The 11,885-nt window shown below is 41.9% G+C and overlaps 1 protein-coding gene and 1 long non-coding RNA gene across 5 annotated transcripts in view; one reads left to right on the forward strand and one right to left on the reverse strand.

Moving 5' to 3' along the window:
• LOC115650996 overlaps positions 1-2,542 on the reverse strand; it is a 29,009-nt gene extending 26,467 nt beyond the window's left edge. Inside the window, exon 1 of the long non-coding RNA XR_004000288.1 lies at positions 2,531-2,542. This is a non-coding gene — a long non-coding RNA (uncharacterized LOC115650996). The remainder of the gene's footprint in view (positions 1-2,530) is intronic.
• The window catches only part of MAGI3 (membrane associated guanylate kinase, WW and PDZ domain containing 3), a 235,891-nt gene that overhangs the window by 221,352 nt on the left and 2,654 nt on the right, over positions 1-11,885 (forward strand). For 2 of the 4 annotated variants that reach the window (XM_030561749.1, XM_030561750.1), the window contains 4 exons: positions 2,997-3,099; positions 5,162-5,288; positions 5,919-6,062; positions 9,561-9,699. In XM_030561749.1, coding sequence (XP_030417609.1) covers positions 2,997-3,099; positions 5,162-5,288; positions 5,919-6,062; positions 9,561-9,699 — 513 coding nt within the window. Of the gene's footprint in view, positions 1-2,996; positions 3,100-5,161; positions 5,289-5,918; positions 6,063-9,560; positions 9,700-11,357; positions 11,475-11,885 lie in introns of all 4 variants that reach the window. The other 2 variants (XM_030561751.1, XM_030561752.1) reach the window with 2 other exon arrangements.

Raw genomic sequence — 11,885 nt, forward strand, 5'->3', positions numbered from 1 at the left:
TAATGCTTGAAACATGGAGGCTCTTTTTATTTATAAAATCCATTATATTTCAATGAAGCTTTTCATTTTTATCAAATCTCATCCATTTCAGGCCAAAGGGATGCAGCTCACAGCAATCGCCCTGCCTTTAATGCAGTTGAAGTTGAGGTTGCGCTGAAGTCCATTTCTATCTAGTTTTTAATCAACCTTGTCTTTGAGATAAATTGCCTCTGCCATTGATATCTGAATCTAACACCCCTTTTCTCACACCCTGTAGAAACACTGATCTTAGCTTTTCACCATTCCTAAATCATATGGAATTTGCAGATAAAATTCAGAGATAAAACATGGACCTGAGCGAGAATCAGTGTTGGAAAAAAATGTCAGTAATAGATTAGAAAACTAGCCCAAAGTGACCAATGTTGCTTGGAGATTTCTATAAATGTTTGGAGGAAATACAGAAATCCATGTTGCTCATAAACAAGAGTAAATTACTGCTTCTAAAATAATCACTGGTTTAAGCTTGGGGAATGTAGTTCAGCTAATAGCACAGCTGCAGTGAGCACCAAGTTCCAGCTCACAAAATACTAGGCAGGCACTCTCCTCCTTAGAGCAGTCAGACCCTGGGGAAAGCCAGCGCAGACATTAGATCATGCAGACCTCTCAGTCAGTTACACACTCTGGGAAGCAGGTTGGGCTTTATAGGGTTGGCCATTTGGCTACTGCTGCCAGTAGTTAGTTGCATTGTGGACAACACTGAGGGGGGAGAGAAATACCCATTTAGCCAGAAGCTATTCAGAACCATAGTGCTTGAGCTCTGACTGACTTTGCTGTTTCCCAGTGCATCTTCTGTGCTGACCTCTTAGGTTGGCAGTGAAAATGCTACAATGCAACTCTGATCCCTCCACTACTCCCCTCCAGCTTTCAGAAATGTGTGCTCTTTTCTTTTCACCCTTTGTCCCAATAGTCTCTCTCATTCTAGAATAAGTGAATTCTGCTCCATGCTCCAGAAGACATTCTACGACAGCCTCGGTCATGTACTAACCAAAAACATGGGACAGCAGGCAGGACCGGCGCCAGGGTTTCTCGCGCCCTAGGCCATTTCACCGTCCCCCGCGCTGATCCCGCCACAGGCGTTCCTGCGGAGGGTCCGTTGGTCCGTGGCTCCGGTGGAGCTGCCGCAGGCATTCCTGTGGGAGGTCGACCGGAGCCGCAGGAGCAGCTGACCGTCCGCAGGCATGACTGCAGCAACTCCACTGGAGCCGTGGACCAACGGACCCTCCGCAGGCATGCCTGCGGCAGGTCAGCCGGAGCCGCCTGCCGCCCCCCTGGCAAAATGCCGCCCCCTCAATAATCCTGGCGCCCTAGGCAATTGCCTAGACTGCCTAAACGGTAGCATCGGCCCTGAGAGCAGGATGAGTGGAGGAGCCGAGAATTCATGCAGACAGATGGCCTTTTTCTTACCTGTGCTTATTAACTAAAACTTTGAATGTGCGCCAGGAATAAATGTTGACTTTTGTCTCTGGGGGGTGCGGGGGGAAACCTGTTCAAGGCATGTCCTAGCAACTCCGCAGCGTCTGGTATAGCTGAGAAATGCTGCAGTCTAATGTAATAATCTGTACTGAGAAGCAGTAATATGCTTTCCTTTACCTCAAGGTGCATAATTACTTGTGTTTTTCAATTATTACCCAGAAATGCATTTACCTAACACACCTAGCAACTCTGGGCTGGAATGTCTGTGAGACTTTCCATTATAAGAACTTATTTTTAGAGTTTGCAACTGAACTATGAATGTTCCTTCCAGATTAAAACTTGCCCTTTAGGGGTTTCTGAGTGCATTTTGGTGGAATATGGTTTACGCTGTTGTTTGAGTAGCAGTCACTTTGTATTTCAAAACTTGGTGAGTGTTTTTTGTAAGTCATTTGATCAGACACGTACAGTAAATGTGTTTTCTGTGTTGGGGGAAGGTTCGCTTTGTGAAGGCTATTAAGAGGGATTTTGTTAAAATACCATTATAGGTAAATTGCCTGTTAAGGCTCTTTGGGGAGAGGGACCTGTGGCACCTTATAGACTAACAGACATTTTGGAGCATGAGCTTTCGTGCATCCGACGAAGTGGGTATTCACTCACGAAAGCTCATGCTCCAAAATGTCTGTTAGTCTATAAGGTGCCACAGGACTCTGCTGCTTTTACAGATCCAGACTAACACGGCTATCCCTCTGATACTTGGGGGGAGGGAGAACATTCTGATATTTCAGTTCTGATTAAAATATTGAATAGACAAGTCCCTTTAATACAGCTTCAGGAACCGTTTCTATCCTTTCCCTGAGAGTTTTCCTGTGATGATCTTCTCCACCATGGATTAGCAGGTGTGACTGTCAGTAGCGCCTCCAGGGGCCTGGCTGGGTTGGGCTCAAACCCTGTTCACAATGGAGCTGGAGTAGGGGTGGGGCAGGCATCATGCTGATCTTTCTGATTATTTGTTAAATCACCATCAAATACTGTGGATCTGTTTAGTTCTGACACTGCTCCTGCCTTTACCAGGTTACACACAATATAAGTGTCTGTATGTTGGTGACTCAAACTTAATCTGTGCTGTCATTCCTAGAATAAAGTAGTTTAGTTTAGCAAAAAGTTTCTCCATTGGGAGGATGAACTTCACTCAATACTGATTTATGGAACTGAATCTCGAAATCTCCACTTCTCCTCTTCAGCGCAGCATCAACCTGGCATGTTACTGTCATCCAGCACAGAAGTATTGTGTGTGCTTGGCTGTGTGGCTCAGACCTGCCCAGTAGCTTATCCTAAGGAAAATGGAAATTCTGTTTCTCCTGAAATTTTAAATTAAAAGCCCTGCATTCTCACTCTGGGCAGCTGACCGCAAGAGCTGCTGTTTACCTAGAAGAGTCAGAAATGTTCAGAACAGCAATTCTCTCTCTCTCATGCTGTTTACTCCCCTCACGCCACATGGTGTGTTTTTAGAGGTCTGTCTGTTCTGTTTTGTTTGACTTTATTAGAGCACCGTGGCCCCCCTTCAGGAACCAACTCTGCCAGACAAAGTCCAGCCCCACAGCACAGACCTATGGGAACAACACAAGCCAACTCTGCAAGAGCAGACAGGTATGATGCTTTTCAGACAGATGGGAACCAAAAATGAAAAAAGAATGAGCCTGGCTGATGTGAAACCAGGGATGACTTAGGCTGGGGCTGAATCCGTGTGCAGGAATGAGGGGAAGGAAGAGCAGCCAACTGTGGGTCATGTTCCCCATATCCTGCAGCAAACCCTCATCTCAGTGCTTGGGAGCATCATCCGGGCATTGCTCTTGACTGTATCTAAAAAAGGCATAAATGCTCCATCGTTCTGGGTACCTAATAAGGACTTTAAATTGTGAGGAATTGTTGCCTCAGTAATTCCTGTATCAGCCTGGCCCTTATAATCTCATGTAACTGTTAGTGTTCGTGCTGTGCACCGTCTTTGGCATATGTTGTGGGGAATTGTAATTAATACACAGATTTTGCACACTCATAGCTGAAGACTATTCCTGTTCTTCTACGGAAGAGGGTGTCTACTGAAGGGGTTGAGGACTAAGCTGGATAAGTTTATGGAGGGGATGGTATGATGGGATAGCCTAATTTTGGCAATTAATTGATCTTTGACTATTAGCGGTAAATATGCCCAATGGCCTGTGATGGGATGTTAGATGGGGTGGGATCTGAGTTACTACAGAGAATTCTCTCCTGGGTGTGTGTCTGGTGAGTCTTGCCCACCTGCTCAGGGTTTAGCTGATGGCCATATTTGGGGTTAGGAAGGAATTTTCCTCCAGGGCAGAGACCCTGGGGGGTTTTCACCTTCCTCTGAGGCGTGGGACACGAGTCACTTGCTGGAGGATTCTCTGCACCTTGAAGTCTTTAAACCATGATTTGAGGACTTCAATAGCTCAGTCATAGTTTAGGGGTTTGTTACAGGAGTGGGTGGGTGAGATTCTGTAGCCTACGTTGTGCAGGAGGTCAGACTAGACGATCATAATGTCCCTTCTGACCTTAAAGTCTATGACTCTGTCTAGGAGAAACTGAAAGTGTCATTCTTGTATGGCTTGGCTGTTCAGGGACCCAGTAAATCAGGAGGCAGATATCTAAGACCAGCTCTGATCAGAGATGATTCTCCATCCCTTCAGCACTTTTCTCAGACCAAGGGGCGATTACTTATGAGTGGAAATCACCCAATAAAACCCCAATCAATAAATGGTTTGAGATCCTGGGAGATGCTGTCAATGGGGAAAGTATTTACAGGGATATTCTGTTTCACAGCCAATGTATCAATTATGTACCACAATGAATAGATGGACATGCTGGGGTTTTCACCTATTTTTCCCATATTAGCATTATTTTTATTACATCAGTAATTCAATAGTACCCTACCTACCCTGGGCACTATTGCAGGTGGCTGTTTGGATGATCTTTTCTTATCTGCTTTCATTAAAATGAACATTTTAAAATTAGATGCTGTCACTGCACAGTTTAAATCCATTCATAGCAGTTATGTGGCCTTTTTCTGGATGGTGCACACTGATTTTTTTTTAATCATTGTGATGGCAAAGAGTCTGGGATTAAATCCTCAACAGTGATTCATTTTCTGGATTTTGCATGTTTGTTACATTGCTCAGAAGCACCTGATCATGTTCTGTGTACGAACTGGGGACACTTCGTGCTCAGGATAAACTAAGCATTATATACTGTCGAAACTGTCTCACCTGTGAGGGAAGTATGGGAAGAGAGAAGGGTTCCCTGCAAATGAGAACAGAGAGTAAGACTGAACTGCTATTTTTTGTACTCTTTATAATCCTTGGGTTCACAGAAGATCCTAGTGTCAGATGTCCCTAACCCGGGAATGAAATAGCTGATGCAACTCCTTGTGCCAACCAACAGACTGATAACTGATGGTCTGCTGTTGATGTGCTGCAGTAGGTTAAGGTTATAAATTACAGATGATGAAGAAACAACTGTTAAATATTCCCTTTTAATTGTCTAAGCTTTGCATAAGAAAACTATATTTTTGTACAACTGACATGTTTCTTACTAGTCCATCCAATAGTAACTATTAGCAAGTTGTTGCTGCAGATTCATTCAGTTTCCATGTAAATGTGACCTGAGTAACTTAACCTTTCCTTCTATCAATTTGCAGGGGAGTCACGGAAGATGAAGCTGGAAGAGAACTTTCCAACAGTTACAGGCTTCCCTGGCCTGAGCACAAGCACTTGCCCCAGCCCGATGGCAGCGTTCTTTCCATTGTAGGCAGCCGTCCTTCTCAGGTAGACACCTATCCTGAGTAGCCAAAAGACACTGCAAGATCCTGGTGGTACTGAGGCCCTAAAACTCAACTACCATTGACATATGTATGCTAATAGTCTAGGATAACCTTTCCCTTAGGAGATATGGTGTTGAGAAGATATTCTTTGTTACGAATGTGCTGACTAGGCATGTGTCAAACAGTAGGGAGGATGTTTTGCTAATACTTAATATTTTAATGTTATAAACTTAGTCTAGTTTAATATTGCTGATCATTATAATTATAAAAGAAACAACAAACCTTTGAAACGGAACTACTGTAACATCTTGGGAACATTCTATATGGCAAAACAATTCATACATATTTAGAAATCTTAGAATTAAACTGCTCTGCAGATTTTGGCTGGGTATAATTCTGCCTCATACCAAATCATATGGTGTGAGTTTGTGACTAGTCAAATTCAATTGCATGTTGCACTTAATTGAAACCACATCCCTTCATAGCTGTGTATTAAAACCTGCCTAGTGTGTGAACCTGAAAGGATTTCTCTGGTTTTATAGAATACCCTTCCTGAAAATGTAGGGGAAACTAACAAACGTTAAAATTCCTCAGTCCACAATTCTTCATCTTGTTTATCTTGTTTCTTATGCAGAGTCTTGGCTGTTCTCCAGTAGAACTGGAACGAGGCCCTCGGGGTTTTGGATTCAGTCTTCGCGGAGGAAAGGAGTATAATATGGGCTTATTCATCCTTCGACTTGCTGAGGATGGGCCTGCTATCAAGGATGGAAGAATTCACGTGAGTGTCAGAGATCACTGATGAATTCAGATAGGTTGGGCTCCTCAAGATGTTAATTACCCAGTCAAAGAATTTGCTTCCCTGTAAGTGGTTAGCATCTCCCTGTACACACACAACAGTTATTTACACTGCTGCTGGTCTAAGTGTTGTAATTGCAGAGAGGTAGCAAACTGTGTCAATAGTTGTAATGTTTCAGGAAATAAAAATCCCAGCAAAATGTTAGGGGCAAAGAACACTGCTCTCTGCACCAGTGCCACTCTCCAAGAAAGCTGAACGCCATCTACTCTAAAGACATAGTAATAGATGTTTCCCACAATGAATTCTTCTCTATAGACAGTAGTTTGCCAGAATGAGTGGTTTTTAGAAGCCCAGACTGGACATAGCACAATGAAATGCAAGTCTATTGGAAGGTTTCCAGAGTCCAGGTAAATGGGGGGTTGTGAGAGCACCCAACCTTTGTGTTTATGCTGAGCTTTCATTGTTCAGCATAAAATTTTTAAATGTTTCCAAACCAAGTGCCTTCCCTACCAACATATCCTAATGTTAATTCTTGTGTCATATCTAAGAATCCCACTGTTTAAATATTGTCTCCTAAACAAACCAAATATATGCAAAGGGCGAAGGCAACATCACAACAGTTGGAGACGAAACACAGTTCTGTAATTACTGTCCATAAAATGACTTTTTACTGGCTGGAGCATGGAACTGAGAATCAGAGACTCTTAGTTCTGATTCCATTCCTGCCAGTGACATGTGGTCTGGCCCTTACACAAGTCACTTCACCTCTTTCTCTGTCAGTTTTGAAGTCTGCAAAGTGAAAGTAGTAATCAGCTACTTTTGAGAGCTGATATCAGGCTTAATTGGATGCAAAATTCAAAGTTTTGACTTTTATTATGCTAATTCTTAACATGTAGAGTCATTAGTTTTTCTTATGCTTGAGAGATTGCTTGAGTCTTATAGCGCTGGTTCTGTTTTCTCTTGTATTACTCTTTCAAGTGCAGTTATGCTAAGCTCCAGACCTTGGCATTCAAGTCACCAGCAACAGAAGACTTCCCAGCTGCAAATCTTGGATTTCACTGGAGAAATTTGACAGCAATAAACAGAATCGAATGTATACAATTCCCTGAACTCTTGCTGTATAAATTCCCTATCTGTTAGGGACACATAATATAACTGTTTAGGCTCTGTTCTCAAAAATGACATCAGCACGCTTATCTGCTTTTTCCGACGGATCTTCTGTGCTAAAGAATGGGTGGGCTGTAGGGTAAATTTGACTGTGGGGTATTCATAATAAAACAAATGTCAAATATTCATCCTCACACTGGAGCTCATCTTTCTTTCATTTATACTTCTTGTGATATTTGCATTTCTCCAAAGATCTGGTAGGCCTGGCCAGATATTATGTAATAAGATCTCTTCCTGCTCCCAACAGACAGAGACAGGAAAACAAAACTGTGGTGTCCTCCCTGTTCCTCTTCTCAAGCACTTTACCTGGCTGGTCACACCTAGCTCTTTCCTGTCTCCCTGCAGGAGCTGATCACCTTCTGGTCAGCTAAACTAGGGGATGCTAAAAACGGTTACTGGTTTTGGCAGGGCTCCTTCCACTGTAACAATCTGTATGGAGCAGCCCACTGTTAATCTGCTTCCTGCCCCTGCTAGAGGCAGGTATTGTTCCATTTCAGAGCTCCATGCTGATTGACTGACATAGAGGGTCCAGTCTTGGCTAGGCTGTTTCCCAGACGCCATCAGTGAATTAGCTGGGTGCCTGCACTGTATGGGAGAGGCATATTCAGCTTTGTTTAAAATGTTGTTGTTTCCATGCTTGAAGCAGTAACAGTTTCACACCAGAACTATAGCACCCTGAAAAACGAGTTCATAATGGGACAGGCTCATTTCCTGTGCTCTGGCAGTGGGTATGTGCTCCCCTCCAGCCCTTGAAAGGGAAAAAGCTGGTGAATTTGCTTTCCATGTCCACTGGGCTGATCATGCCTATACATTGATAAAATTGGAACCTATCTGTCCTCATGGTGCAGGTCCAGCAGTGGTGGTAGCAATGGAAGCACTAGTATAGGCAAACACCTGAGTCCTGTCTGTACCAATGCCTCCCCTGTTGCTACTGCCATTGAAGCCATACCCCACTGGGAATCTTGAGTCCTGAGGGCCAGCAAGGCCTAAAGGGTGTCGTTATTATACTCCATGCATTGGAAAATATCTGCAACCATCTCCTTTATGGCCCTTGACTCTCTCTTGCAAGGGCCACTTCTCATAGCTTCTGTTGCAGAGGTCAGCGGGATGAATAGAATTAATGCTCATAACAAAACATAAACCGTGACGTCAATGAAAACTGTGGGAGCAGGTTGTAGACTCCTGGAAAAAGGAGCTGCCTCTAGATTCTCCCTGGGCAGGGCAGAATGTCTCCATGCCTAGATAAGCTTGTTCACAATTCTCTGCTGTCCAGTCTTTCCCAGTTCAACCACAGAAATGGCCCTAGGCCTTTCCCAGCCCCAGTTTAAATAATACTTTCGGAGGGAGCTTTTCAGATACTGACACAAAGGAGCTCTAATAACCCAGTTTGTAGCTGGTTTGAACATTAGATGGTAAAACAGCACCTTTACCCCTGTGTTTTCCCAAATGGTTGTGTCTCCTTCTCCTGGTTCATTTATTATTGTATTAGCTCTCTGTGATCATAGGGTTCTATGTGGGACTGTTACCTTCTTCAATAGCATTTTATGTAACTGATCTAAGTAAGATACATGCTCTTTAAACTGCAACTTTTATGCAATAGTGACACCTAATGGAAAATCAGTTTAATTGTGAGATGGATCTCATGCTCTTTCATGGGTTAGAATCCAAATGCTTTCTGATATTCTGACATCCATTATCTGATACATTTGTTAATTTGCATCAGAGTCCTTAAAGCTGGTATCTGACTAGTCAGGAATGAGCTAGTATTGCCATACAGTGAACTCTCACTCAGAATAATAAAGCCTTTCCTTTATGGGAAACCTATGGGCAACCCTCTCGGCTGTATTAATATAAGAGTGTTTGGCGGTTTATTAATTTTAGAGTAATTACCACATGCCTTATAACAATCTATGTAAGCATCTACACAACTTGATTAAGTATCTTCATGGTGCATGTCTTTATAACAGAGCATCAACAAATTACTTTTACGAAGATGTACTCAAGAACATGGATGTATTAAACATTTATCAAATGGAAAATTCATTTCAAGTAACCCGAGTCCTTTAGTGAAGCCAGCTTGGCAGAATATCTGCATGAAAAATTCATTGACCAGCCAGATGGTTGAATTATATTAATTTTATATGTTAGTGGCTGTAGGAGAGTAGTGCTAGAGCAGAGTGGGTTTCAGATAATGGAAGGGACTAGGGAAAAGGAAAGCTTTGCTTGAGCTATGGCTTTTCCTGTATTGAATAAGAATCCAGTTACAGTAGCAGTGCTTGATGACGTTTAACCGGGCTATTATTGTCTTTTCAGGTTGGTGACCAGATTGTTGAAATCAATGGCGAACCTACCCAAGGTATCACTCATACACGAGCCATTGAGCTGATTCAAGCAGGAGGAAATAAAGTTGTTCTTCTTCTGAGACCAGGGACTGGCTTGATACCAGATCATGGTAAGTTACAGGTTGTGCCAGTTTGTCAGGAGGGGACTGGGGGAACGAATGTGTGACAAATGTCTAAAGAGGTTGGAGGCTGTTGTGCATACACTAAAGCTACTTAGCAATATCCTTCCATTTCTGTGGACTTTCAAACTGCCTGTTTTCATACAAGCACAAATAACGTTACCAGAAAAAAAAATCTATTGCCACATAATAGTTGTTTTACTAGAAAGACAACACAAAATGTAATGTTATTGCAAGTATTCTTTTGGCCATGTTTTGTTCTGATGATCCCATCCATCTTCAGCTTGAGTTCTGTGCTCCTCTACATGTTATAATTAAAGACACAATTTGTTTTTACACTTGAATAAAATTTCGTATGGTATAGGGCTTCTGTCAAGATTATTTTTGTGGTGCTTCAGTTTCTCTTATAACTTAAAACGATAAAACATTAAATTTTTCAAAAACAACTTCTGAAAGAGTGAAGATTTTGCTCTTGGAATAGAAAACTTTAATTGTGACATTTGTTTTTTGCATATAAGGCAGCAAAGCATAAATCCATAAGCAAATTGCTTAGGCAGAAATGCCTGCAAAAGCTTCAACTGAGTTCAACTGCAGGGCATGCTCCAAAATCAAAAACTATTTGTGGCTGTCAGTCTTTCAAAGCAGAGTACTTTGAAAGCAAGAGAATGTATTCCTCCCCATGCCAATTATATCCTTTTAACCCTTGCTGCTGCTGTCAGGCTTTTGACAGGAAAATATTTAAACCATGTAAGGATCCTTTTTTGGCATAACAGCTCTGTAGTAAAATTGGAATGGTTAGATACAGAGCCACTTTCCCGCTGTAAAAGCCCACTACTTTTGTAAACAAATTAAAATCGGACAACTTGAACCTTCAAGCACAGTGTAGCCTATGAAAGTTCGTAGCATTCTGTTATATACAGGCAGGAATCTACCTCCACTTGAGATGAAATTGCTCAAAAATGTTTCTTCCTATATTTTTCCCTTCTCCCCAATGAGCTGGAAAATAACTTCACACCATGGTCCTCAAATACACTGCGCAGTTGCACCAGAGCAAAGAATCTCTGAACTACAGGAAGACGTATTGTCTTGTTTTTATCCTTTGGGTTAGATCCCCTCAACTGACTTCTATTGAGATCACATGCATCTCCTATTGAGTTAGCCCTTATGCTCATAAGGCTTGGGGTTAATTAGTATTTTGAAAACTTAAAATAGATCTCCTGAGGTACTGCTGAATTTTTAGACTAGGCTCAACTCTAAGTTGGTTGTAAACCTTTACCCTTTTGTGTCTTCTCTAAAAATATTAAACACATCTGTGCCTAAGAGAGAGCCACTCAGTAAGTGAACTCCAGCTCTCTCTTTTGCCAGTAGGTATTTAAGCTTAAAATAACAAACCTAAGAGATCTGTTTTGCTTTTTCATGCAGTCAAATATTTGGCACAGAAGTGTGCTGCACTTCATAACAATAGCAGGCATCAGTAATATTCCACATCTCCCTCCCTGAGCTCTGCCAGGCCTAAGTGCAGTAATTTAGAGGGGAGGGGGGTAGCTCTTCCATACTATCACTATGTTGTCTCTTGTATTCTGCATTTGAATCGTACACATCTAATGAAATCTTTTGCTTTCTGTGATTTTTTTTTTTTTGGTATATAGTCCTGGGCTTTTTCTCTTCCTCATTCAGGTCTGGCTCCTTCCAGTTTGTGCTCCTACATGAAACCTGAGCAACATTAAGGCTTTCAGTGCTTTTCTTGGTCTTTCCTTAAAGACTTGGTAAATCTGCATGTCTTGTGATTCACTTTTTTTTTTCTTTTGAAGTACAACACTATAAATAATCCTCACCTTCTCCCTGTTTTTAGTTTTCTTTTGGCATCAATTGCAACAGTGTAGGGAAAAGATTTTTAATTTGTGATTCTGCTACATGAGGTCTAGAGCTCTGCTAAACTTCCAGTCAGTTAATGCAAACCTCACAAGCCCTTACCAGCCTCGAAGATCTTGCCAACATCCTTAGCTGTATTTTTCCAAAAAATTGTTAGCTGTAAACTTACATTTTTAGCTCACAGAAAAGTGAGGAAATCTGTTTTGTTTAGTGTGTATTATGTAATATAATGTAAAAGTTTGCTTTAAAAAAACCTGGTGTTTAGATCATATTTTGGAAGTTTATTACATTTAGATAAATGTGTG

The sequence above is a fragment of the Gopherus evgoodei genome, chromosome 4 (genome assembly GCF_007399415.2).
Source record: "Gopherus evgoodei ecotype Sinaloan lineage chromosome 4, rGopEvg1_v1.p, whole genome shotgun sequence".
NCBI classification, from domain to species: Eukaryota; Metazoa; Chordata; order Testudines; family Testudinidae; genus Gopherus; species Gopherus evgoodei.